This window comes from Dasypus novemcinctus, chromosome 17 (genome assembly GCF_030445035.2).
Source record: "Dasypus novemcinctus isolate mDasNov1 chromosome 17, mDasNov1.1.hap2, whole genome shotgun sequence".
Lineage (NCBI taxonomy): Eukaryota > Metazoa > Chordata > Mammalia > Cingulata > Dasypodidae > Dasypus > Dasypus novemcinctus.
Genome location: NC_080689.1, coordinates 6,757,510 through 6,785,504, shown reverse-complemented (window position 1 = coordinate 6,785,504; position 27,995 = coordinate 6,757,510). Strand labels below are relative to the sequence as shown.

The 27,995-nt window shown below is 47.3% G+C and overlaps 1 protein-coding gene and 2 long non-coding RNA genes across 6 annotated transcripts in view; 1 reads left to right on the top strand and 2 right to left on the bottom strand.

Moving 5' to 3' along the window:
• Window positions 1-376: 376 nt before the first annotated feature.
• PDCL3 (phosducin like 3) lies at window positions 377-27,692 on the bottom strand. 4 transcript variants are annotated; one of them, XR_011646069.1, is made up of 9 exons: window positions 27,583-27,692; window positions 15,316-15,445; window positions 12,420-12,510; window positions 12,014-12,157; window positions 10,418-10,626; window positions 8,325-9,898; window positions 6,053-6,149; window positions 5,838-5,924; window positions 377-5,748 (listed from the first exon to the last, which is right to left on the bottom strand). XR_011646069.1 is itself a non-coding variant. In XM_004471748.4 (6 exons), exons 1-6 carry the CDS (start codon window positions 27,586-27,588, stop codon window positions 9,756-9,758), a joined length of 723 nt encoding a protein of 240 aa, XP_004471805.1. In that variant the 5' UTR covers window positions 27,589-27,692; the 3' UTR covers window positions 377-9,755. The 4 variants fall into 4 exon arrangements, 1 of the variants encoding a protein (XP_004471805.1); XR_011646068.1 differs by having other exon boundaries at window positions 5,838-6,149; XR_009181091.1 differs by lacking the exons at window positions 5,838-5,924; window positions 6,053-6,149.
• On the bottom strand, window positions 24,304-27,401 carry LOC131273926 (uncharacterized). The gene is made up of 3 exons (XR_009181092.1): window positions 27,323-27,401; window positions 27,080-27,247; window positions 24,304-24,431 (listed from the first exon to the last, which is right to left on the bottom strand). It is a non-coding gene; the product is annotated as an uncharacterized lncRNA (long non-coding RNA).
• LOC131273927 (uncharacterized) overlaps window positions 27,647-27,995 on the top strand; it is a 38,601-nt gene continuing 38,252 nt past the window's right edge. The window contains exon 1 of the long non-coding RNA XR_009181093.1: window positions 27,647-27,876. This is a non-coding gene — a long non-coding RNA (uncharacterized lncRNA). The remainder of the gene's footprint in view (window positions 27,877-27,995) is intronic.

The window sequence follows — 27,995 nt, the reverse complement described above, 5'->3', positions numbered from 1 at the left end:
TGTGTAAATCCCATTTACCATTCCCTTCAAAACTAATGGGGTTCTGGGCTGCAGGGGGTTGTCCCAGTTCTACGCTCTGGGAAAGACAGTGGTTAAAGCCAGGCTGGCTTCCCTTCTTCCTCCACCCATCGTGGGGAAAGGAGGCTGGGGAAGGCGATTCAGATGGAGAAGCCAGTTCTGGCTTTCTGGCTTTATTTTCTCCAGTCTCTATTTCCTCTACCTTTGAAAATTAAATACTAATTGGATAACCATTTTGGAAACAAAATAGAGCTGAGTTTCTTGTATGAGAATAGCAAAACAAAAACATTAAAATACCAGAAAAAAACATGGGCTTAGACAAGTTCTATCAGAAGCCATAAAGGAAAGCACTGGACCATTTCTTTTTAATACTTTTATACGGCAAAAATGAAATAAAACCAAACAAATCAGTTCTAAATAAATTGAGAAAAAAATAGCAAGCATATGATGAAGTGCTAATGTCCTTAATATAAAAAGAACACTTAAAAATCAATAAAAAGTAGAGGAATATCTCAATAAAAATGAGTGGAGAACAGGTAGTTCTTCCAAGGATATTCAAACAGCCAATTGTATAAAAAGATGTTCAGCCTCAAAGACATGCAAATTAAAACTAAACTGCTTCCTTGATTGATAAGGATTTGGTAATACCGTTCATGAGTGAGTTTGTGGGCATGTAAAACCGATACATTTCCAGAAGGAAATCTGGTAAGATATCAAAATACTAAATGGTCATCTCTTTTACCTAGCAATCCCATTTTGGGAAATAGAAAATAATTGGCCAAGTGCATAAAGATGTACATTCAACACATTCATCAAATCACGGTCTTTTTCAAACAATTTGGAATAATCTGTCTTTCAATAAAGTAAAGGAATAATTCTAAGCTATAAGCCAAAATTTTACTTGACTCTCATGACCCCTAGAGTCTTGATTAAATAAGAATTAAGATGCACTGGGGGCGGATGTAGCTCAAGTGGTTAAATGCCTGCTTCCTATGCACAAGACTCTGGGTTCGATCCCTAGCACCTCCTAAAAAATAAAAAAATATATAAAAGGTACACTCATCCTGTGGGAGAGTCAGCCACGAAGCAGGATAATGTAGCTTTATATTTATTATCCTAAAAATAGGTCCAGAATAGTTTACTGAACATTAACAAGAAAGATGAAGTATTTAAAAATCCACACAAAGATTGATATTTGAAAGGATGGTCACCAAAATGTTCAGTTTTTCAGTAGGATTTAGGATAATGTTTACTTTCTTTGTAGATTTTTAAAAATATTTGCATGGCAAGAATACATTGTTTTAAAATCAGAAAAACACAAGCTATTTTCTTGCAAAAACAATTTAAGCTCTGCACTATTACATTTCATTGTCCAGACAGGAAATAGAAACTGCACTTTCTAAGACTCAAGAGGATCTATCTCTATGGTTCTTATTTTCCTTTGGAGAGGCATGGTTCTTTTAAAAAAAACCCTAAAAAGGCTAATGGACACTAAAAACAATCAGGAACATTATACTGAATGAAAATTCAAAAGATAAAAGCCACCAACCGCTGTGGCTTTGGGTTTTCCGTGTCACAGCTCCAGCCGAGCTTCCCTGCCTGTAAGACTTCCCAAGGCTCACATTTACAATAAATGTAATTACACTTTAATGGCATTCATCTCATTCTGTCACTTTTTCCATTGCTTCTATTTTTAACCAGCACAATGGGAACATTTGTCCTCTGATTCACAGATGAGTTTTTAAGCCAGGAGTTGGGCTTTTAAAATGACAGTACCCTCAATCCTATCACTCTCTGTATTTTTTAATGAAATAACAGCTTGTAATTAAAGCAAGGGAGCGCAGGCACCCTCGGTAGGATAAGAATAGCAGTGGAGCACCGACTTTGGATGAAGGGATGCAGCAGGAGCTGGGCAGCAGCAGGAGATGGGGCACAAGGTTCTGACCTGGGCTTGGTGGCCTTGGCAAGCCATTCAGAGTTCCTCAGCGTTCTGCACTGCAGGCTCCACGAAAGGGGGCCGGGATGCGGAGGGTCCCTTCAGTCAGGCCCGCCCAGCGGGAGGGCCCAAGGTCAGAAGCAAGGGTAGCCATTCTGTCCACTGGGGGAATGGACACGGCCTTCCTCTCATGCCACAGATGAGGAAGAGAAGGAAGGTCTCCTTCCTTGAATCTGGGCCTGCTCGCGACAGTCTGAAGTGATGGGATGGAATGTGCCAGAAGCCACGCTCTGGGACGCCCGAGGCCGGGTCTCGGGGTTACACAGCTCACCTCTCTCCACATGCTGGCTCTCGGGACAGTGCCTCTTAGAGCCCAAGGGAAGGAACCGGCCTCCAGCCACTGGGGTCACTCCTACCTGAGGCCCCAGGCACCGTGGAGCAGAGATAAACCATACTTGCTGCATCATGATCCACGGAATTTGTATTAAAAAAAAAAATGGTGGTTGTTCAAGGCACTAGGTTTGCGGCAGGTTGTTAGATAACATTAGTCATTGGAATTCCAGATCTAACGGATGAGTTTATGCTTATGTGTGAGGCCCTGTTCTAAGCAAGATGCAAATGTTTAAAATATTTAGTTTTTAACAGTTAGCAATCCTGTGTAGTCATACTAGTATCTCTATTTGACAGGTGTGGAAACTGAGGCTCTGAGAGGTTCAGTAGTTTGCCCAAAGTCACACAGCTGCTGTTTTTAGTTTCCTAGTTGCTAAAGCAAACACCATGCAAGGGGCTGGCCTAACAATGGGAACTGATCAGCCCGCAGTCTTGAGGTTAGGAAAAGCTCAAGGCAAGGTGTTATCCAGGTGACTGGCACCCTGGGGCTGGCTGCCCTGGCCCTGGGCTCCTCTCACATGGCAGTGCACAGGGTGGCTCTCCTGACCTCTCCCTTCTCCAGGCTCCACTGACTTTCAGCCTCTTGCCCCGAGGCGCTCTCTCTCTCTCTCTAAGTTTCTTCCTGCTTATACAGGGCTCCACTCACAGGATTGACACCCATCCTGATCGAGGTGGGCCACCCCTTAACTGAAGCAGCCTCATCAAGAGGTCCTACTTACAGCAGGTCCACACCCACAGGGATGGGCTAAGTTTAAGAACCACCACAGCAACCACCTGGGCAAAGGTAGGATTCCGAGGCACCCTAGCTCCCGAATACAAACCCCAAAACCACTTGGTAGACATTTTGGTTCTGCTTAAGTCTTTTTCACCTGAACTCTATGCGCTGACCTCACCTACAGCCCCAGGAGCCATTCAGCATCCCCGCTACTTCCACCTCGCCTTGCTGCGACAGGCTCGGAGGCTCCAGGGAAACCTACGTTCTTTGCAGCTCAAGAAAATCTAACTGGGGCATGCCCCCCGGGAGAGGGCACGCCATTGGGCACCTCGCACACCAGCCTCGCAGTGACTCGGTCCTGAGCGGTTTCTGCCAGCCCTGCTGGCTACCGGGACTGCGCTTGCTCAGTCTTCTGATCTGGGCGCACAGGGGGTCCCGCGAGCCCTCGTGTGCTTACGCAGCAGGCCTGCCGTTTCTAAAGTTCCTGCCTGGCGGTCGCCCTTGGCCTTCAGGAGCGTTAAGGGGCCAGGCGGCCTTGCTTACACGAACAAACACGTTCTCCAGCAAATCCTGATCAAGGTACAAAAGATGGCATTTATGGCCTTTTAGCAAAGACCCTTGCCTGAGTCTACCTCTGTCAAACCCTGACTGGGTACCACTAAGTCATTCAAAAAATCCCAGAGTTCTCCACACTCTAGATCTCAATGGAGAATTAACCAAACCTTCCCTTAGTTGATACTTTCCAAACAAATAAAAGCCCTGGATAAAAAAAACAAATAAGGCATGTCTTCTTACCCACCTGCTGTTCTATCTGCAGAAGAAACCCATTGACTTAAAATAATTGCCAATACAGGCTCCAGGCATCCATGTCTCCTCTGCCCCCTCTCCCTTCCCCTCAGGTCCTACCTCCTCCATCCTTTCTTCCCTCCCTTTTTTCCTTTCCTTTCTCCCTCCCTCCTTTCCTTCCACGTGTTTATTGGGTTTAGGGTAAGAACTGTGGAAGGTCATGAATAGAGGTGGATTCTGGGAAAGTGGTGGAACTGCACCTGCTTGACATGAACCAGTTATGAAATCGTTAAGCCCAGGTCTCAGTATTCATTTTCAGTGGATTCCCTCCCCCATCCACTGTTTACTAAATGAAGCATAAAAATGTATCTGCTAACGCTGAAAATTCATGCTCGCGAGACCTCTCATTGCCAAGAATATACTGGACAGAATCAAAGCACCAGGATCTGCTGAGTCAAATTAGGGATTAAGTGAACAGCTGGGGAGGGCCCTCGCTCAGGTTCAGAGAACCTGCCTCCTGCTTCCTTTCCCACACCTTGTCAGGTTGTCCCTCTCACATGCAGTCTAATGCAATGGAAATGAAAAACATGCCTTGAACCCCAGTGACCTTCATCCTGCTGTTTCTGAGTATTTCCCTCGACCCCATGAGCCGCACATTATTCTCTAAGAAGTCACAGCCGAGAGTCCCAGGAGACAAGAGGAATGGCCCGGCTGCCCCGCATGCCAGCACCTGGCCAGCCTCCTTGGTCTGAGGACCCTGGAGCCGGCTGGCTGGCAAGATCTCCCCGTGGCCTCTGGCTCTTTCTGCCTCCTCCTGTGGCTTGTCTAGCCGTGTCCAAATGTCCTTTGTCTACAGGAACATCATGCCAGCTCAGGGCGCACCTGGTCCAGTCTGGCCTCACTTGAATAGGATCACAGAAGAGCCTGTTCCCAAATGAGCCCAAACCTTCAGGATGTGGAGCTGGGACTTGACCGTGTCTTTGTGCCGGACCGGACTCAGACGACCACACCCCTTCATTTCATCAGTTCTAAACACACTTTTCAACTAAGCTTTTAACATCACCAAAGTGCATCGTACAGTGGCTGTCAGCCAGCGGCAACTGTGTTCAAGATGCCACCTTCTGGTAGGATCAGGAAAGCGCCAGCATCAAAACAGCAGGCCCCAGAGCTGGACTCCCAATGCAAGGGCATTTCAGGAATATGTTTACCAATTCATTTTCTATTTTCCTTTTTATGTACGCACAAGAGAGAGGTGTCTAGTCCAAATCCAAGCCTGAATGCGTCTAAACAAGTTGTTTCAAAACGTGTAAATAGAACTAAGTTCCACACAAGTTTAGGCTCACCTTGCCCCACCAGCACCCCACCTCCAGTGCACACCCGGGCGCTGCCCAGGTTCTTCTCCAAGGTACAGGCCCTTGCTCAGTCTTTGTACACATACAGCCCAGGGTGCTTGTTCAGTCACCTGCACCCTTACAAGCCCAGCCTAACTTAAGTTCAAGGTCACAAAGCTTTGATTCATGCCCCCAGGGAGAGAACACTTTGAGTGTTTACTTATCTTTCTGGATATCTGCTTTCACATTGTTTTGGCCTCCGAGAACACTTTACTTTCCTACCAGCTCAGCAGCACATTTAAAAACATTAAAAATTAAATTTTAGCTACCATTTGAGTTGTTAACAGGTGGGCAGGCTGTTCAGGGTATTTAGTCCTCCACACACTGGAAATGGAAATCCAAATGTCTGATTTAGAAAGTTACTGAAAGGCAAAGGCAACAGACTACTGTCCAGGAATAAGGTTCCTTTCGAGTAAGTTTACAGGGGGCAGCAGAAAGCCTGGCTGGTTGTTTGTCTGAGGTTGTTTAGACTGTTCATGGGCCAGTGGCTTTACCAGGAATCGCTGCAGCTGCTGCAAAGAGAGACCAGAAAACAGAATGGCTTATACAAGATGCAAGTTACTTCTCCACACAACCGAGGTCCAGAGCGGGCAGGCGATACCTGGGCTAGATGCCACGACGGTGCAGCACCATTCCCCCAGCTCTGCTTCCACGAAGACACCTGGCCATCCAGGCGCTGTGGCCGCCGCTGCACTCAAGACAGAAGCAGGAGCACAGAAGGTAGCCGGTGGTCTGCAGCCCACCCTGAGCACCCAGACAGCTGCTGCCTGCCTCCCTCTGGCCAGGTGCTGCTCTAAGGCAGGCCAGGAGTCTCACCTTCTCAAGGTCCCATTGCTGCTGAAGGAGAGCTGCAGGAGTCGCTGCCCACTGAAGAGAGACTGGGGTCAGGATGTATAATGAAGGGAGCAAAGTCCTGAAGACCAGGAGAGAATGGGTCAAAAGCAGAAGGGGAGAGGGAAGCGGACTTGGTTCAATGAAAAGAGCATCCCCCTACCACACGGGAGGTCCAGGGTTCAAACCCAGGGCCTCCTGACCCATGTGGTGAGCTGGCCCACATGCAGTGCTGATGCTTGCAAAGAGTGCCGAGCCACACAGGGTGTCCCCCTACATAGGGGAGCCCCACGCACAAGGAGCACGCCCTATAAGGAGTGCACCCCATAAGGAGAGCCACCCAGCGAGTAGAAAGTTCAGCCTGCCCTGGAATGGCGCGGCACACACCGACAGCTGACGCAACAAGATGATGCAACAAAAAGAAACACAGATTCCCAAGAATAGAAGCAGACACAGAGAGCAGACAACTGTGGGGGTGGGGAAGAGGAAATAAATAAAAATAAATCTTTTTTTAAAAAAAGCAGAGGGAGGGATTTGACTGGGAGAGCAGCTGTGTCTTCAACTGGGACTGAACAGGAAAGAAAGAGAAGATGGAGCTCCATGCAGGTATGACACAGCAAGAGGCCAGAACCTGGGGGCCTCCCCCGGGGCAGGGACAAAGCCACTCGTGGAGGCGGCTGGGGTGGTGGGGCAGTGGGGGGTGGCGAGGCACTGTGGAGAGTGGAAAGCTGGACCTTCTGCTGGGTGAATTTAACCAATAGCAAGAAGGCCTGTTGCAAGCCACCTGTCAAAAGATATTTATGCCTAACAGCTGGTTTCCATAAGCAGGACAAAATCACTCTCGTAGGAACATGTTTCTGAAGTAAGCCACAGAGTTACGACACATTTGGCCTGCCACACCGGGAAAGCACTTTGTCAAAAGTGGGGATTACATAAGAACGTGGAATTAAAAGCTGGAGGTAATAAATGAGAAAACAGTGTTGGCACTGGTGCCTGGGGACACCCTTCCAAGCCACGCTGATGCTGAGCCAGAGCCGGGCCCACCCCTCGGAAGCCATGCTGCCAGCAGCCCTGCCTAGGGACAGCCTGGGACCTGCGGGCATGGTTATTCTAAATTCGGGTTCTCAATTCTGTTGGCATACATAACCTACCTCCACCCTTTTCCTCCTCGACAAAAAGAGGACAGATAAGGAAGCAAGAATCAATTGTATCTGATGAAACAGTGCTATTCCATTTCATTTCCCCCAATCATTCACAAGCCCTATTTATCTGGAACCATTTCTCACCCATCACTTAAGGAAAGCCAGCCCAGCGCTTCCTCAACACCCTGCCCTAGAACCTCCCTCCAAACACCAGAACACAGCTCCCTGGGATCCTCCAGGTCGCCTCCCGGCCCCCGAGCTCCCAGGGATCCTCCAGGTCGCCTCCCGGCCCCCGAGCTCCCAGGGATCCTCCAGGTCGCCTCCCGGCCCCCGAGCTCCCAGGGATCCTCCAGGTCGCCTCCCGGCCCCCGAGCTCCCAGGGATCCTCCAGGTCGCCTCCCGGCCCCCGAGCTCCCAGGGATCCTCCAGGTCGCCTCCCGGCCCCCGAGCTCCCAGGGATCCTCCAGGTCGCCTCCCGGCCCCCGAGCTCCCAGGGATCCTCCAGGTCGCCTCCCGGCCCCCGAGCTCCCAGGGATCCTCCAGGTCGCCTCCCGGCCCCCGAGCTCCCAGGGATCCTCCAGGTCGCCTCCCGGCCCCCGAGCTCCCAGGGATCCTCCAGGTCGCCTCCCGGCCCCCGAGCTCCCAGGGATCCTCCAGGTCGCCTCCCGGCCCCCGAGCTCCCAGGGATCCTCCAGGTCGCCTCCCGGCCCCCGAGCTCCCAGGGATCCTCCAGGTCGCCTCCCGGCCCCCGAGCTCCCAGGGATCCTCCAGGTCGCCTCCCGGCCCCCGAGCTCCCAGGGATCCTCCAGGTCGCCTCCCGGCCCCCGAGCTCCCAGGGATCCTCCAGGTCGCCTCCCGGCCCCCGAGCTCCCAGGGATCCTCCAGGTCGCCTCCCGGCCCCCGAGCTCCCAGGGATCCTCCAGGTCACATCTACCCCATGCTTCAGGTCTCCTTCTAGTCTGTTTCCCCTGTCACTGTGTATTGCTGCTGTGGAAGTAGATGAACTCAATGCTTGAGAGCTAAGTTTCATCAGCCCTATCACGATAGTGCCCCAAATGAGGCAGAAGGAAGTAACGATAATGATTATAGAACGCTCCCAGAAAGAATGAACTTACAGAAACTCTGCAGGTCAGGTAGGTGAGAAATGCCTCTCGTTCCTTTTAAATTAACATCAATCAGTATGATGAAAGAGCTTCATGAGTCAACACCGCTGGCTCCAGAGTTTTCCTTGAGCCCAAGCTGAGAATCTTAGTCTGGCATAGAGGCAAGATTTCACACTTATCTCAATCAAAGTGGCACAGTGAATGCTGGAATTACATCTTATAAGAGCTCCAGGCCAGAAGAAACCTGCCATTCGCCATCACCGGGGGCACAGCTTTCTCTTAAGCACTGTCAAGCAGGGGCAGCACGCGGACTTTTCACCTTTGTTCTTCCCAGGGCCTTTTCATTTCTGTCAGTTACCAAAAGTAAACCTGGGAAAGCAGCTCTCACAAAACCCAGGAAACCAGCATGCAAGTGAACCAGCTTAATTCAACTCTGCAATCAAAGTTTCCTAAAATATCCTTGAAGGTCAATTGTCCAGTTTGTTTTCACAAGGACCACTGCCTCATTTGCATAACAATATTCACTACCACCAACCCTGCTAACAGCTGCTTAACATTCTGAGTTAGAGCAAAATAAATTTACAATATAATCAGCCCTCCCTGATTCCTATCTTTAAGATATAAACCTTCAGGGGTCATTCAACACAAAGATTAGGGTATAATACTTGCCCTAATTTTTCTGTTATCAATGACAATTTGACAAGAAGTGCTAAATGCTAAGAGGATTCTGGTCCAGAGCAGATCTTGCTTTTTTACCACTGACTGCTTGGTACTGAGACACAGTGTATCTATTTGTGTGCTTATATCTGATTTCGAAGGAGAATTTCATCCAGCCTTTTATAATAAAAAAATTGGCTGATATCTTAACAGTTTGAGGCAAAAGTCATTTTAACTAGGGAAAATTTTTAATTAAAAATATATGAAAGTAAACTGAAATCTTTCAGATATTGATTTGATAACAGGATGCTTCATAAAAACTATTGCCTATTTCTTCTAAATAAGATTACTAAGACTTTTTAATATTTGAGTTAATAATCCTGTTGCAACCTTTATAAGAGAATAAGGAAAAATATACAATGGACTGCAAAACCTAATTCATCATTTTTTTCTCCTGTATAATTTACTCACATATTCCTTTTTTATGGATATATGTTAACTAATGGTGAATAGTTTTACAGCTTATTAAAATATAAGGGAGGAAAACAGATTTTTGTCACACCAATGGCTGGTTTTTCGTTTTGTTTTAGGGAAATAAAAATTTTAAAAGAAGGTTGCAAAAATATAATAAGATTTCCAGCAGTGATTATGTCTGAGGTATCTAAAACTTTAAACATAATTATAAAAGGCTAAAAACTGAGGGAGTAATTCCTCCATCTTCCTTTTTCTCAAAGTCCAGACAGCTCGTCACCTCACGCAAGTCCAGCAAGTTACCACCGCCTGGCTTCAGTCGTCCTCGGACTCGCTGTCTCTCCTGGTGGGGACGGAGCACCGCACCGAGGACAGTAATGTGTCCTTGACTGGCTTCCTGGGGTTTTCCTCCAGGTCGGTCTTGACTGCTCCAGATTCTGACAGTTTCCACTCCAACTCTGAGGAGGAAAGAGCAAGTCAACTAAGATATACAGACTATCATCACTACTGCACCTCTCTCTCTCTCTCCTAATGGTTATGTTCGAAAAGGTGAAAGAAAGATGCAAACATATTTAGTTTGAAATGTTGTATGCCTTTGAGCACTGGAGTGATGTGGAATTGCTGTACTTTATTTATAGGGTTATGTGTATGTATGTGTATGTACACGTATAATTTTCCAGTTGAGTATCTTAGAGGTATAAAGTCTTATTTAAAAATATTAAACATATACTAATTCAAAATCCACTGTGCCCTCCTTCAGCTGAGAATTACCAGACCCCAGTTGTAACTGCACTTGATTACTAGCCTAAGATGAGAGATTAAGTATGTTCTTCCCTTTTACCAACTGCCCTCATTGAAGCAAAGGGGAACTCAATAAATCCTCGTAATGTCTGCTTAGGAAGTAGGCACCGTCGTCAGAAGAAACAGCCCCTTTCCTTCCCCCCACATTCCCTCGTCGTCTCTAGCATGCCCCTTACCATCTCTTGTCAGGGTCATGCCGCCAAACACTAGAGGACCAATAAACTGAGCCTTGATATCACCTTCGAGGTAAACGAATATTGTGGGCAGGTTCCTATCAGGGTAATTGGGTATGCAGGTGGTTGAAATGGCTTTGATAAATTTGACATCAGGAAATTTCCTTGCAAGTTCACTCAGGTGTTGATTTATCAGGGCACAGAGGGGAATCCTATAAAACAGAAATTAAAAAAACAGAAGCAACTGTTATGAGTCTGTATTTCTACAAACCAAAGCTCAACTATACTTCCACCCCCACCTCAAACTTCACAAAAGCTTCATTAGTGATTCTGCCATTCCAATCAAGATAATTTACCTTTTTAAAAAATACTTCCTAATATGTTTAGGGAAACTAAAGAACTCAAAAGCATAGCCCAATTTTATTTGACCCAATACTAAGTCAGAAAAACAGTTTCAATGTAAAAGGTAACTGCCACACCGTTCTATAAGGCTGAATGAGACAGCATTCAGGATTTAGAGTTATGAGACAGGTCAGAAAGGATTTCCTGCTTTAAAAAAAACAACTAATCAAGGCTGAGAAGGGGCACTGATGTTTAATATATGCAGAATTTTTAATTAATTTGAGTGTAAAAGTGCGGAAATGGATAGAGTTGATGGTAACACATTACAATGAGTATAACTCACATGGCTGGTTTCTAAATGGGATTGTGGCTGAAAAAGGTAATCTAGGGATGTAGTTTAAATTGAAAGAAAGAGAATAACCTAGGGACTGCAGAACAGAGAACCTAGAGATGGATAAGAACTGTGGTTAATACAAATACAAGCATGTTCTTCTATGAACTAGAAAAAATGTATATCACTATTATAAGGTAGTAAGAATACAGAGTTGTATGGGAAAAATACAGAAGAACTTGTGGATAACAGTTAACAGCAATATTGTAATATTCTTGCATCAGTGTCAAAAAATGTACTGTGTTATAAGGGAATATGGAAAAAATACACCAAATGTATGCTACCATAGTTTAGTGGTAACAGTCTGATGATATCCTTTCATAACCTATAACAAATGTTCCACAACAATGTAAGGTATTGGTGGAGGGGTGATGTATGAGAATTCTGCACATTATACAAGATTGTTCCGTAGTTCACACCTTCTCTGTTGAAAGGAAAAAATACACACACACACACTCCTAATCAAGCCCTGGGCTCTATGGTACAAAGAGACTGGACAAGGGAAGAAAGACTGGCCTGGAGGACCACTGCCTCAATTACCATAGAAAGTTATAATGGTCACCTGTGCCATCTACACAGTAACTAATTATATAGAATTTTGAAAGCCAGGGTTTCTCTAGAAAGATAAATAACTTAGGAATTCCATTTCAACAAAAAGAAAAGCAAAGTTTTCATTGTGCACTTAAAACAAAGGCATGTGCTTATACTGTATTAGCCACAAAGTATTAATCTGAAAGCCTTAAAGATGAAAATCAGGCATTATGGCAACAATAGCTCAGAACACTAGTAAAATAAGCCCTGTGATATGGATTAATGACATAAATCAAATAAGCATTTTAAAGACGGCACGCGTAAGAGGCGCTCACCCTTGTTTGTAAAGGTGCAGGACCACCCACAAGCCCTCACCAGCTTTCGTAACTTCTTGTACATAATCCTTTCCTGAGATCTCCAGAACTTCTCCAAATTTATTCTTCAGTTTAGTGGCTTTCCACTCAGCCAGTCTTTGCTGTCTGTAAAACATGAGGAGAGAAATGTCCGATATGTTTATACAAATACCCACACACGTACATCTTTCAGAGAGCAACCTTTGTCGAGGGGAAGGTTTATTTATTCACCTTGTGACAAAAGTCTAAGACCAGTTCACTGAAATCTGCAATAGGATTATTAATTATATTCCTTTCCAAATATTATCTCAGCCAGAAAATTAATCTTTCAAAGGACACACATTTCATTGCCAAGCAAGAGGCCACAGTCCCTTGGAGCAGCACTAACCTGTACATCTCAATAGCACGCTCATCCTCCTCGTTAAATTCATCTTCATTGTCCTCCAGCTCTTCCAAAGTCATATCTTCATAAGTTTTCACTGAAAGGAGTTAGGTAAGCAAATAGCAAGAACATTAAGATTGAATGTGGACTTTTCACCTTCATTTATCTCCTAAAGATGTGCACGCAACACCAGAAGACCCCTGACCCACCAGAACCAAAATAAGAAGTATTTAAGGTATTACACTAGTAAATAATGAGTTGCAGATGTTTTAAGGAGATGGAACTAATTTGGCATCCAGGCTTGACTATGTTACCTCCATGCAATAATAAGGATATGAATGAGAAGTTTCTCAAGGTTATAAAACAAGAGAGTTGTATGTGCCTGAAGTTGCCTGGACCCAACTTAGTATAAATGTGTAAATATACATTTAAAGTCTATTGTGTCCTCCTTCAATTGAGCGTTATCAGTTCAACAGTTCTATCATCTGAGGAGATGGAGAACGCTAGCCAGTGTCCTCCCCAAGCAATTCCTTCTAGGGTTCAAGGTGATTATCATGCTATTTCTTGATCTTTTCTTACCAGAGGTAGGCAGCCCTATATTTTGGAACCAACTGCTATAAAATCTGTATCTTATTTTTGTCACCATAAATACTCTTGCTTCTAGACATCAAATGAGACTTTCACCTCCATCACTCCATGAACATCAACAATGACGTTTAGTCCTTATCCTCCTTGACCGGAGAGCAGATTGGACCCGGGTGACCCCTGCCTCCTCCCTGCAAGCCCTTCCACCTCTGGCTTCCCAGGTGCCCTCTCTCCTCCTCCCTCTGTGGCTGCCCTTCCTCAGATTAAGAGCTCCCCAGGGCTCAGTTCTTTGATTCCTTTTCTTCTTTATCCATAGCGCTCTCCCTTACAGTCACATCCAGTCTCACAGCTTCAAGTACTATCAACACGCCACAACTCCCAAATGTATGTCCCCACCAGAGACTTCTCCTGATTTGGAGACTGCCCACTTAACCTTGCCAGCTGCCTAACGAGCCTCTCAAGCCTCACATGTCCCGAGCTGAGCTCCAGACCTGCTCTTCCCTCAGTCTTCCGCATCTCAGCTGGAGGCAACTGCGGAGATCAGCTCAGCGACAGGTTGGCTTGAAGGGAAGGCAATGCAGAACTTCATGAAATAAAAGGACAGAGAGAGAGATGCAAGAGAGGAGATAAAGATGGGGCCAGGGGCTCACAGCTTCTGGAACTGAGAGCCTCAGCCCTGGTTTCCATCTCGTATTTATTGGAAACTACTGAGCAGCTGTTTGCTATCAGAACTGCAACATCATCTACAATAATAGGGAACAACTGCAACATCTACAATAGAACAGGTGTAACATTTACAATAAGGAACAGGTCATACACAGTTCAAATACAATCTAAACCCTTTTCCCCACAGGCAACTCCAACCTTCCAGTTGCCCAAGCCCAGAGCATTCTAGCCATCTTTGACTCACCTTCCTCTCACACCCCACAAAGGATCCACCAGCAAATCCCACTGGCCATACCTTCAAAATGTATCAAGATCCACTTCTATCTGCAACCCAAATTCGGTCCAAGCTGCTGTTATCTCACCTGAATTCTTCAGTAGTTTCCAGTGGGTTTTCTGATCCCTGCCTTACCCCTCACAGTCTGTGCTCAGAGAAGCAGCAACAGAAGGGGGATGTCAAAATGGAGGACACACAGATCCTCTGTTCAAACCCGCCAACAGCTCTCTGCCTCACAAGCAGTAAAAGCCAAAGCCCTTAACTAGAAGCCCCAAGGCTCTACGTGATGTGGCCTCTAGTTGCCTCTCTGGACCCACTTTCTCCGACTCTCTCCCAGTCTCACTGGGCCTCTCGCAGCTCCTCCGGCATCAGGCCCGCGTTTCACTTGCTGAGGCTGCTCGCCTCACCTCCTTCTGGTCTATTCAAAGGCTCCTGCAGCTCTTTACTCAAACATCATCTTCTCAAGGGGGCCCTTGCTGACCTGTCCAGACTTGTACCCATCTCTCCTACAATCCTTTCTAGCCCTTCCCTGCCTTAGTTCCAATTTTACTATCTCCCCTACAAGAATGAACACTCCAGGAGGGCAGGGATTTTTATGTGGCTTGTGCACAGTTAAATCCCCGCTGCTAGAACAGCGGCTGACATCCAGCAGTCTTTCCAAGAGCATTAGCTAGATAAATGCTATACAAGACATTCTTCTCTGATTTAGCTCTAACATGTAACTGGGGGACACAAGTGCCAGCAGCCGTGACCAGTGGTTCTCAAACTTTGGCATGCATCAGAAAGCCTTTGAGGCTCCAGTTTAAAAACAGATTCCAGGGCCTCGCCTCAGAGATTCTCATCCAGTGGGGCCTTGGGATTTTTTTTAACAAGCATCCCAAGTGATTCCAATTCAGGTGCCATGGACCCTCCTTTGAGAAAACCTCTCTTACACCCTACATATTGCAAATAACTTACGACTGTCCAAATTAAGTTATGTTAATTTAATATTCACCATCAAACCACAAAGATAAAAAGAGAAGAAAACACACACAAAAAGCTTCTTTTGAACAAATCTCTGTGACATTACCAAAGTGAGTAACAGAATCCCAGAATCAGAAAGTCAGATTCAGAAGGACTTCCCCTGGGATTATCATGTGCTCATCTGACCCAAACAAGCACTTGTGGAGTGGAAAGGAGTCCCAGAAGTCCCCCTGATTCTGCAGCCAGGAAGGCAAAGGCTAGAGACATCCCGTGACTGGCCTGAAGTCACACACACAGTGTTGGTGCCAGCATGCAAGTCTGTCTCCTGACTCTTCCTCAAAAACTCCTTCTACCACACAGTCAGAGGTTCAGAAAGTCTTACATGGATCAAACGAAGAAAACAAGCAAGCTCACCAACTGACTGCTGACGGGCCCGCTCCTCCTCCTCTTCGGCCTCCTTCTCCAGTTCTTTCAAGCTTTCCTTTGAAGGCAAGATGCCCTTTTTGCGTAAGATGTCATTCCACTCAGTGTCTGCATTGGGGTCCTGGAACAGAGGGCCAGGGACGCTGTGAGTGTACAGTCTGGTGTGGAGGGCGCCATGGTGGGCGAGGGGTCAAGTGGGAAAGGTGGTAGGAAGAGAGGAGCTCAAACCAAATAATCCTGAGCCGTTTCTCAGGGTGTCAAAGAGCCACAGCACCTTTTGTTCTTCCTTTCCACTCCCCCCTGGACCCTCACCCCCACACACAGAGGAACTGGTGCTCGGGTAAAACCAGGGTATGATGTACAGATTGGCACTGATGCTGATAGAAGGCTCTGACCTTGCTTCTGTTCAATAGTTTTATTAATGACCTGGAGTGAGCAGTCAACGGATATTTTTAAGTAACTACTATATGTAAATTGCTGTACTGCACAACAGGAAAGTGGTGAAGGCAAGAGTCACCTACATTACAGTCAGGAGAGGGGAAGAGATAAGCAATGAACAAGTAAACAGTCATATAATAACAAATTGTGGCAAGCACAATGAGCAACAGGCTGCTGGCCAAGAGTTCCATGGGGTCCTCATTCTACAGGGTAGACAGGGAATTCTCTCAGAAGAGGTGACATTTCACCATCACTCAAGGAAGCTAAGGAACCAGCCATGGGAGGTCAAAGGGCCTAAGAGCAGAGAAAGCGGGACATCTGAAAGCTGCAAGTAATGGCAGAAGAATGCAGAATTCTTCTAGCAGGGGGAGGAGAGCCTGATGCTAGGATGACTTTATTTCTCCAATGACCAGATCTGAGAGGAAGAGTGCAACCACACAATCTCTTTACCTGTATGTACTTGCCTAATCTTCACAAGCCTACCAGACGTGGCATTGAGAAAGATATTGACACGCTGGAACAGGAGGTCAAATTTACCCAGATTTACTCAGAAGGATAAATGTCAAAATGGGCTCTTGAATCCAGAACCCATCTACCCAAGTACTGGTTTTGCATAACTTGGTGAGAACTCAGCTAACAGAGCTCAGCCCTGGTTTGTACTATAAAATCAACAGGAACCAGCCTCCATCCTCAGTGCTGTGTCACTGGCTTGCTGAGAGATTTGGCAAGAAAAATGAACAGAGAATCCTTCGAACAGGGTGGTCAGGGAAGGCCTCTGAAGAGGTGACCTTTTTAGGCAAGGCCTGAAGGAAAGAAGATGAGAAGGGGCACCTATGCAGCACAGGCCAAGGCAACCCTTGAGCGTCTCATTTAGCATTTAGGAATGTTTACACAGAAGGTATATTTCTAGAGGAGGAAACTCTCCAACCCCTGTAGCCACCTAACCTAACTAGTTTCCCAGCTGCCACGAATCCTGAGACTAGTTAATCAGAATTCTGGACAAAGTGAAATATGGAAGGCAGAAAAATGACCTTGGGCAGAGTCCTTGGACAGCAACCAGGTCATGTCTGGTGGAGTTGAAGCAGGCTAATAAGATAGGAAATCAATAGATGGATCTAGAACCTGGCAGAGTCCACATGGACATTAATAACTCCAAGATGGCTGCTGGAAGACCCCACACACACAAGTTCCTGCCACCCAGAACAAAGACTTCTCTGGAAGCCAGGAGAAGCCCCGGATATTCCCCAAGGACTTTATCATTTGGGACCTCACCGGGAATTGATGGGTGGGGTAATCAATCAAAACAGCAAACAGCTGGAACGCCTCCCCTGACATTAGCAAAGTGGCGGACTAAACAGTTCAAAAAGCCAGGCGCGAAGCCTGAACGAGCACTCTTGTGCTCTCTCGCCTGTGGACCCCTCTTCCTGCTCTCTGCACACTGTTCTCACTGATTTTCCTCTGCCATGTGGCCACGCAAGTAAAACCTGGGCATTTATAATCTATAATGAGGAACTGTCTGTAAATCAGCCACTTGACCACATTTCAGCCCCTTCCTCTCTACCTGGGACTCCTGCTCTGTTATTTTCTCCCATTTCTCTCCCCTCCCTACCTGAATAAATTACTGGCCTAACTTACCCAACATGGTCCTGAAATTCATTACTGCAGCATAGTTAAGAACCCAGACAAAATCCAGTAACATATTTGGTGAGCCAGTCCAGCTTATTGGGGAGAAACTATGGCCTACAGCGTGTTTAATGCCTTCCTTTGGTTCTCCATTTTAAATGGGTTCACCTGTGAGCCCCCACAGGCTGTAATCCTGGGAGAGAAGGAGTCGGGCACGGGAATTCTCCATGTCCACGCCATGCACCAAGGTTTGTTAGATCTGACCCCAGTGTGGGGGTGGGGTGCTGGGGCACAGGACAGGAGCTCACTATGACACTCTTTCAAGCCCTTTTAGCAGCCGGAGGCTCTGCCCTTGGGGCCAGCAGCCTTGGCTTTTTCCTGCCCTCTCCCCTAGGGGGTGCACGGCAGGGAGGGAGAGCAGGAGAGCTGGAGAGCCAGGGCCTTCCCCCGCCCAAGCCTCTGCAAGCGCCTTCCCATCTGACCACACCCAGCTACCTGGGGATGAAGTGGGAGGGCGGCAGACAGAGCCAGGAGGGGTGCCGTGGGAGTTCCCTTCCCCAGGGCGGTTCCAGGCCAGGACACCTTTGCATCATTAACCTTTACCCATGTTTTCACCTTCCTACCTCCTGCTACTGAATTTCTCTTTACAGGATTGTGTTAGCATGCTTTGGAATGCCTTGAAAATGGAAAGTATATTTGCTATTGCCTCAGGGCCCTGAGGCCTGTTAGCTACAGCAATTAATCTCTAATCACTTACTGGCCTTTTTTTCTTTCCAGAATTAAAGACAACTTTTTAAATTCAAAGGACATTATCAGGAAATTGAAAAGACATCTTATAGAATGGGAGAAATTACATCTGATAAGGGATTTTATCAGGAATACCTTTTGATGGCTGGTCTAACTGGGAAAGTCCTAGGCAGCAGCTTTTTTTTTTTTTTTTTTTTTTTGCCCTTTCTCTGAGGAAGGAGCAATATTCGGCTTGGCAGCTTCAGATTAAAATCTATCCGGCCTGTCTCCCAAGTCCAGAACGGCCCCGGGAACGCTCTGCCACAGGGGCTCTGGGATTCCTGGGCTGGTGGCAATCAGAGAGCAGCCAAACGTTTCCTGAGATTCAACTCGGGAACTTCTGTTTGGGTGACAGTGCAGTCAGTCTCGGACCCTGAAATGTCAGAGGTGCCGAGAACCAGGAGAGTAAACTCCGAACGACCCCCATTCCTTAGGCCCTTCCGTTCAGAAGGCAGCCCAATATCCCGACAGTCTCAGGCACTCTGACTGGGGTAACTGCTCAGAACATCTCCCACCAACTCGGCTTGGGCGCACTGGTCTGATTGCTGGAATCATCAGCTATCCCCCAGGACCTAGCTCACCCACTAGACACCTGCAGGCCAGACAGGCTCTGAAAACAAATTCTCAGGACACTGGGACAGAGGTTCAGCCCCAAATTATGTGGAGCAGTGAAAGTTTTAGTCAGACTAGGATTCTGGGACACCAGAACGGTTGACTAAAAGGTGCTTCTTCATTCTTCCTAAAATAATGGGCATGGTCTCTAGCCCACCAGCAAACTCCCATAGGAGTCTCTTCTCAGGAATCAGGAAAGTCTGCCTTCTGCTGGTCCACGTGGCCACAGTATAGCCAAGAGCAGCCTCTGCAGAGGATCCTGAATTCCAGTTAAACCAGTGTAAGAAAAGAGAACAGATAGATCTGAGGCCCAGAAACTTCATGTCATGTCTCCTTAAAGAAATGAGGAAATGAACCTCAAACTTCCATTGGTTTAAACTCGGTCGTGCCTATAAAAGGTGAGACTAGTGATCAAGATAAAGAAACCTCATGTGCCATCAATAAGGTCAAAGAGTTCCTAGAAATTCTAAAGGTATAATTTCTCTTCTATTTTAATCTGTGCTTAACTTTGTGTTCATCTTTGAAATCTGTGTTTAATTTTGCCAGTTTGCTTGTGCCTAGGAAATCAGATTTGGGGTTCACCTGTTACAAATCAGATAATGGTGAAAGATAACCTAAAAATAAGTCTTTAAATGTCAATACTGTCTTGCAAGTAGACTTAATGTACAAATCACAAATAGAATTCAACTGCTAGAAAAGCAGAGAAACTTCACAAAGTTGTTCAAAAAGTAACTTCATAGCAGTGAAACCCGTCTGGAAGCCACCTCAATCTGCATATTCAAGTGGTGGTAATGAAGTTACCTTGATTCCATTGGGAATCTTCAGTTTTCATTTTTAAAAATGGAAAAAGATTTTTCCTCTACTACTAAAGTAAAATACCTGCTAATTAATTTCTTCAGGGTAAAAGTGTAAAAGTAAAAAGCAAAGTACTAAAAAGTTCATTTGATATGTAACACATTGCATTGAAAATGTTTAAAAAGTGTATAAAAATCAAGAGATAGACTTCAGCATTATCAAACTCTCTTGTGCATTCAAACCAAGACTTTAATACATTGCAGGTTGCCTCTCCATGAGTTATTAGCTAGGTTGGTCACTGATTCCTGTAACAATAAAGATTATCTACTGCATTTCTGATTGTGCTCCTGAAGTCGATGGAAACTACGTTGCAGTTTCAAATTTCTGCAGCAGCCAACGATGGCTTGGTACAGCCAAATGTCCAATGGATATTGCCTCCAGACTGGCACTGTTTCATAGTGCCAAAGGATGCTGTGCACCAGGCTGGTGGAATACTGGAGCCTACCTTCCCAGCCTCTCTCTAGAGTCAGCAGTGCTGCAGCTTGCTGACTGTGTGAAGGACATACCAAGTGGAGCAATGATCACCAGAGTGCTGGGAGTAGAACTTAAACACAACTGGAATTATGGCCTGCTCCCATGGAGACAACATGTAAGGTATCGCAAACCTGGAACTTGAATCTATTAATTGCAGTTCAAAGAGAAACTCATGCATTGGGTAGTACATGAATTAGTATTAAGTACTGTACCTATATGCTACCCTAGATATATGCCTAATGATTATAGTGGTATCTTCTCTATTAAACCATATGCAGGAAAACAATGAACATGTTAAAAGTCCTTGTAAACTTTCTAAGTAGTTAATGAAAGTGCTTAGTCCAGGTCTCCCTCCTAGCCCTTATTAAAGGAATTTCCAGCTTGATACACTAATCCTGAGTGAAGCCAGCTGCCCAGGAAAATGCCAGTTCACCAGAAGCACCTGGCGGGATGTCAGGTCCAGTCACTGGACGGCCTGAAATCCCTCTTCAAGAGAGAAAGCTAAGTATTGTCTGGGTCTCTAACCCATCACCTTAGAAAACCCTTGCCTGTTCTCATTTCAAAAAGGGCAATACCTCTTCCCATTCAACAGAAAGAAAAATATTCTTTCCCACCAACTTTGGGAAAATGCAGCCTTTGCAGGCACCTGGTCTTTTCTATTTTCGTGGTCCAGTATCCTCTTAGTGGGACCATATATTTTCAAACTTTAGCCGATTTCTTCCAGAAATCTTAGCCATATGGGGACTTCATCCAGCTTCGCCCAGGATGCCAGATCCATCTTCCTCTAACCGAGATAGAATAGCAGGAGGGTTTTACACCTTGTCAGGTAGGGCCTACTGCCCCTAACCAGCAGGAAGCAGCTACAGAAGATCATTTCTCTTCAGCACCCCTTTAAGAATAAAAGTGTAAACTCTCTGAGGGGGGAATGAAGCAGACTAGTAAGACAGGGAATCAACAGATGGATCTGGAACCTGGCAGAGTCCACGTGGACATTAATAACCCCAAGTTGGCTGCTGGAAGCCCCTCTCCCCCCAAGATCCTGCCATCCAGAACAAAGACTTCCTCTGGAAGCCAGGATAGTCTGGATATTCCCCAAGGACTTCATCATTGGGCCCTCATGGGGAACTGATGGGTGGGTGGGGCACTAGAGCCCAACAGTTAAATGGCCTAAGTGTCCTGGATACTTCTTTGCTACATCTGGGAAACGGTGACAGCAAAACTGCACTCAGCTTCCGGGGTGGACTTGATTCCAACTGACCCATGTGCCAGCTAATCAGTATATGTAACATGATAGGTACGCCACTCTAAGAACCAATCATATATCCTAATAGTAGTAACATAAAAGCAGCTGCCATGTAAACAGAATAGAACAAAGGAAGTTTAAAGGAGCCAGAGCATGGAATAAACTCAATATGCATTAACTCCCCGAGGTTTCACATGCCTTCTGCTTTGCTAAGGGCCCTGACTTTCCCACTCTGACTGAGGGGCCCAGATCGGATCCCAACATTTTGGCATAATCAGTAGGATGTTCCGAGCACTGTGAGTGGATCTTCAGCCCCGGTGGACTCGACAGTGCACGATTGGGGCTGGATGTGGCCCCCTTTGGGTCTTCGGTATCCGGTGGCAGTGATTCTCCTGTGATGGCCCCTCTGGAGAGCTGGGATATGGTTCATCCCACTCCGGAGTTTAAAGCAGAGGCACTGGAATCCTTGGGAGCCACGTTAACCCTTTCCCAGAAGGAATGGGCTGGGAAAGTGCCCTGGTTGTTCCTGACTATGCTGTGGGAATAGCACAAGGAAATTTTGGCTGTGCAAGTCTGTGTTCAGAGACTTACAGGGTGGCAGGAGGGACTGGAGGCCCACCTGAGAGCACTGGAGGAAGAGACAGCTCTCGGGGAGGCTGATGGTACGTGAGTACCTGTGATGAGCCCCGGACAGGGTCCCCACCACACCCAGGATCCTGTGTCAGATGATATGGCACAATGCTGGGGAGCTCCCAGAGACTGTTAGTAAATGGGCCATTTATAGACCTGGCTCAGATTGTGCATAAGATGGGAAGGTACCAAATAATGTTCCAGGCAAATTACATGGCCCCAGACAGTGAACTCTTTCCACCCGTGTGAAGGACATGATTCTTGCTACAGCTCCACTAGGTACTTTTGGTTCCTTAGCAGCCGCCTTGGCCCCACACATGGATAAAGCAGGATTGTGGAGTCCAAAAGGTCCCTCCTCCTTTAGGAGCAGCACGAGGAGCGGGCCATATGGGGGGCAGGGGGCAAGGGACCAGCCCAATGTAGGCCCATGGGAGCATGTCCTTGAAGCCACTGAAAGTGTCTCGACTGCGAATGTGGGCAGACCTCACTGTTGCCAGTGTGAATCCAGATCTTAAGATAAAGCAGCAACCTACTGAAGTACTACTAGCTCTCTGGAAGGAGCTGATGCCAGAACAGCAGTACACAAAATTGCAGGGGGAAAAGCCCCCACTAATGGGGCTTCCTCTCCATTTACAAGATGTCTTATGGGCAGAACCAGAGGACAATGGCTATGAAAATTGGCAAATGGCCAAGGAACCCAATTAGGGAGGTTGGAGGACCAGAGGCCACACATAAGTCACCCGAGTGGCCTGTCCAGAAGCCAGAGAGAATGTGGCACAAGACATATTACCGTGAACTGAAAAGTGACTCCACCTTTACATGCAGCAGTCCCATCAGTGACTGAGAACATGGATCAGCTATCACATGTGTTGGGACAATATTATTATGTAGTAGACTTGGCTAATGATTTTTTTCTCTGTAGATGTTGCATCAGAGTTAAGAACAATTTGACCTTACGTGGGAAGGATGCCAGCGGACCTTCTTGGTGCTTCCTCAAGGGTATATTCATAGCCCATCTGTCATGGTTTGATTGTACAAAAGCTCTCTACTTGGGTGCATAAATCCTCTGTCCTGTTATGCTAACCTCTGATTCTCTTTCAGATTTAGAAGCAACCAAGGACCCACGAGATAGGCTGACATGGCGTTGGGCAGTCAATGAAGCAAAGGTCCAAGGGCCTGTAGTATTAGTCAAATTCTTGGGAGATGTTTGGTTGGGTATCCCTGAGGCAGTGATAGATTAGGTATTAGCATACCCCTGACCAGCTACTGTAAAACAGTTACAGCATCTACTGGCCTGTTAGGATATTGGAGGGTGTTTAGACCTCATTTGACACAAATACTCTGCCCCTGACATGCCCTCCAAAAGAAGGGAAGTTTAGGATTGGACTTATGCCCATGAACATGCTTTTCAAGCTGCCAAGAGGGTGGTTGGTCACACTTAGGCTTTGCAACTTATTGGTCATTCCCTGCCTTTCCAACTTGATGTTACTTGTCATGATGCCAGGTATGGCTGGGGCTTCTGGCAAACGCATGGGAAATGCAGGACACCCATAGGGTTCTAGTCCTAACAATGGAAAGGGCAGAACCCTGCTATTCTCTCATTGAGCACCAGCTAGAGGCAATGTATGCCACCCTTTGGGCATGTGAAGTGCTTACAGGACCACAATGAGTCCTAATACGAACCTCCCTCCCTGTGGCAGGATGGGTACGTTTGTAGTTGAATGCCCCCAGAACTGGGGTGACTCAGATGCCCACTTTGGTTAAGGGGGGTGCATACCTGAAACAGCGGGCAATGTTAAGCACTAGCCCGTCTGCACAGTTGCAGGAAGTGTTAGGACCAGTAGAGTGTTAAGTTGACCCCTCGGGCAGAGCACTTCCTGGTCCCCAGGCTTAAGAGCCTCACCCGTACAAGGATAGAACAGGCACTATACCAGCTGACGCCTGGTATACTGATGTGTCTAGAAAAGTCACGGTGATGACTTGGACGGCTGTAGGTATCCGTGTGGATACAGAAGACATCTAGTTTGAAACTGGATTTGGTCAAAGCAGCCAGTGGGCTGAATTGAGAGCCATGTGGCTAGTGATAATGCATGAATCCAGCCCCCTTCAGGGTGTACAGACAGTTGGGCTGTGTAAAAAGGGCTAACTTTATGGCTGCCCCGCTGGGAGCAGCAAGAATGGATGATTGGTAAAAGACTTCTCTGTGGACAAAATCTGTGGAAGACCTTGTGGCCCAAAGGGCAAGAATGCAGCATAACTACTTATCACGTTGCAGGGCATAAACCTCTCATAAACCCAGGAAATGACACTACAGACAGTCCAGCACAAATAAGAGCTTTATATACCATTCGACGGATGGATGGGCCACCTGGTTACATAGGCACATGGGACATGCGGGGCTTGATCCTCCTGCAGATAGCCAGGCGATATGGTATTCCATTAAAAACTGCAGATGCAATGAACACGTTAACAGTCTGTGAGCTATGTGCTAAACAATACCCACATAGACACTGGGTGCCCATGAAAGAAGGGGTTGTAAAGCAAGGAGACAGACCCCTGCAGGTATGGCAGGTAGATTACAGTGGACCCCTGCACTCTGATAAAGGGTATAAGTTCCTGTTCACAGCTGTGGATACTAACACAGGTTTACTTGTTGCCCTTCCATTCTGAATAGCCACCCAAGAGTCCCATTGTGGCACTGAATATTTTAAGTGCCCGATATGGGGGTCCCTTTGAAGTGTGGCGTGACAGAGGCACCATTTCACAGATCCCAAAGTGCAAACCTCAGCAAAAAATGAGAACACTGATTGGTATTTACATGCCATATCGACTGCAGGCTGCAGCATGATTGAACAGTATAATGGTTTATTAAAGGACAAATTATGCATGATGTCTCCAGAGGAGCTGACCTTGCAGGGGTGGGCAACCCGCCTGCTGTGGGCAGTACGCCTTCTAAATGAGCAGCAGCGAATAGGGCAGCTGCCCCTAGATTTGGTTGTATGGGGATGTACTTTACCCTTTTATGTAATAATGAACACCTCAGACTCTCCTGCATTTCCTCAAGTTTTAGATGGAAATTTGGTATTGCCTGACCCCACTGCCTTGGGTTAGGACAAATAGCAGTGTGGACATGACCATGGACTGTTGTAAACTGAAGTCCCCACTTGGAGAGCCATCCTGTTACCATATGGAGGTGGTGTGAAGAGGGAAGTGACCGTGACATCAGGGGTTTGTAAATGGCCTTCTGAGGTGTAAGTTGCACTGCCTGAAAACTCAGGGGGAACCCTTCTGAAGGGAACTTTTGTCTTGCAAATGTGGCCCATACCATTGCTCCCAGTGGAGCTATCCCCTTTGCAGTCAACTTTAGTGTGGGGAGACAAGGTATGGTATTCCAGACCAGGGTGGCCACCATTGCCTGTCACCATTCTGTCCCAAGATTAACAGGTCACATGTATACTGCCTGAGGGTTGTGAGTTACCTCTTGTGGTATCTTTGGCCCTGCTGTCTTTCCGCCCAGGTTGACAGCAGCCAATACTGTACTGTCATGGGCTCATACCTATGCCCATGTTCACAACATAACCCAGAGGTGGGTATGCACTGACCTGTCAGCAGAAGGCCTTCCATGGACCACTGCCCTGGTGACCAAGGCTAATTGGACATGGCTTCAGATGACCAACCGGGCCACAACAGAATGGGAAGCAGTACGAAGATAAGTAGAAGCACTGTTCCACAGAGAGATGGACACTACTTGCCCACTGTGGGCTTTGACATTTATAATGGGTGGGGGTGGCTTCCAGTCGAATGTGTAATATTAAGAGAAATAGTACCCGAATGCCCTGAACAATGCGCCAACGAGTCCCAGAGAACAGCAGGATGGACCCCCCACCACCGCCCAGTTTCTTCATAATCGTACTGTAGTCAATAGTTGAACTGGGTGTTGGTGGGAACATCTAAGATCCATTTGGAAATAGGTTGTGTTAATTGGCATTGCTTTTGTAATTTTCTTACTTATATTTTGTTGTACCTTATATTGTTGCTGTGGCCCTGGACCCTGGGGCAATGAGCCCTTAAGATGCCAGCCATTTAAAGGGGGGAATATAGGGGCGCTAGAGCCCAATAGTTAAATGGCCTAAACGTCCTGGATACTTTACTACATCCAGGAACCAGTGACACAGCAAAACTGCACTCAGCTTCCAGGGTGGACTTGACACCAACTGACCCATGCGCCCACTCATCAGTCTATGTAACAATGATAGGTATGTCGCTGTTAAGAACCAATCATGTATTCTGATTGTAGTAACATAAAAGCAGCGCCCATGTAAACAGAGGAGTGGAGAGAACGAAGAAAGCTTAAAGGAGTAGGAGCATGGAATAAACTCAATATGCATGTACTCCCCAGGCTCCACGTTCATCTTTGCTACGGCCGTGACTCTCCCCTACTCTGACTGAAGGGCCGGCTGGGACCCCAACAGTGGAGTAACCAATCAAAAGAGCAGACAGTTGGAACTCCTCCCCTGCCATTAGCAAAGGGGTGGAATAATGAACAGTTCAAAAGCCAGACCTGAGGTCTGAATGAGCGCACTCCTGCTCTCTCGCCTGTGGACCTCTCTTCCTGCCCTCTGCTATGTGGCCATGCAAGTTAAACCTGGGCATTTATAATCTATAGTGAGGACCTGTCTGTAAACCAGCCACTTGACCACATTTCAGCCCCTTTCTCTCTACCTGGGACCCCTGATCTGTTATTTTCTCCCATTTCTTGTCCCTCCCTGCCTGAATAAATTACTGGCCTAACTCACCCAACGACGTCGTCTTGAAATTCATTTCTGCAACATAGTCAAGAACCTAGACAAAATCACCTAAGAGTGATTAAGAAAAGTCAACTGTCACAGATTTTTGCTCATAAAGGTGTCATTCCCATAGTGTTTACATACATTTTCTTTCCCTTTTCTTTGGGTTTTAGCCAAATTCCATGAGCAAATTCCAGATGTGATAAAAGGGCAAAACTAGGGGATTGGCGTCTTATCCGCTTCAGGAGGAAAGGTAACATTGGGCAGAGGGACCCTTGGATTGGGCTCCGGGGACCACCGCGCTCACCGGGGAGCACACCCAGCTGGAGTGCCAACATCCAGGAGGACGGAGTGTAATAACCTTCACCCGGCTCTGCTTCTGCTCTGCAGGTGGGGCGCCTCAGGCGGGCCTTCGCTTTCGCCAGCCTCTGTTTCCCCAACCGCATAATGGGTCCGTAAGCCCGACTCCGGGAGACTTTCAGGGAGAGAAAGCATAGGAATTGACCCTCTGGTAGGCCCCGGCAACTCCCTGGCGGGCCCCGACACGAACCTGCCCAGGGGAGATGCGGCCCGGGAGGAGCGAGACTCAGGTCTGGGGTTGCCCCGGCGGGGAAGCTCAGACCGGGTCCAGGAGGAACCGCGCCCACCCGCAATGCGCCTGCGCCGGCCGCCACGCGCGTCTCCCCAACGGCCTATGGTGCCCGGCGCTTTCCGTAGACCCAGCCAGGACCACCTGCCGCCGGCGGGGACGCAATGGGCCAGACAAACGGCCACAGCCTCCAGGCTCCGCTCCGCTGCCACCCCGCTCACCTGCATCTTGTCTCCAAACGCTCAGGTTAGAACGGCCACGACGCCCCGGCGCCGCAACTCCCTTCCGCGCACGCGCGCCCCGCCCCGTCCCAGCCATGCCTGCGCCCGCCCACTCCCCCGCAGTGAGCTGGGCGGAGCCAGAACGGAAGCCGAGGACGCTGCGCCTGCGCCTGCCGCTTAAGGCCCTGGCGCCGAAGCTCTGCGCATGAGCTTGATGGGCCGAGTCCTCCTCGTGTGGTAGTTCACGTGACCCCGAAGGACTCCTGGGTGCTACCTTATTAGGGCACGTTTCAGGTGAGGCGCGGAGGGGTGGGAAGGAGAGGTGCCCAGAGGTGTCCGAACCTGTCAGAGGTTTCGACTCCTCAGTGAGGGAGGCCAGCTTTGAGAAATCAGACTTAGAAATGGGGTCTAGT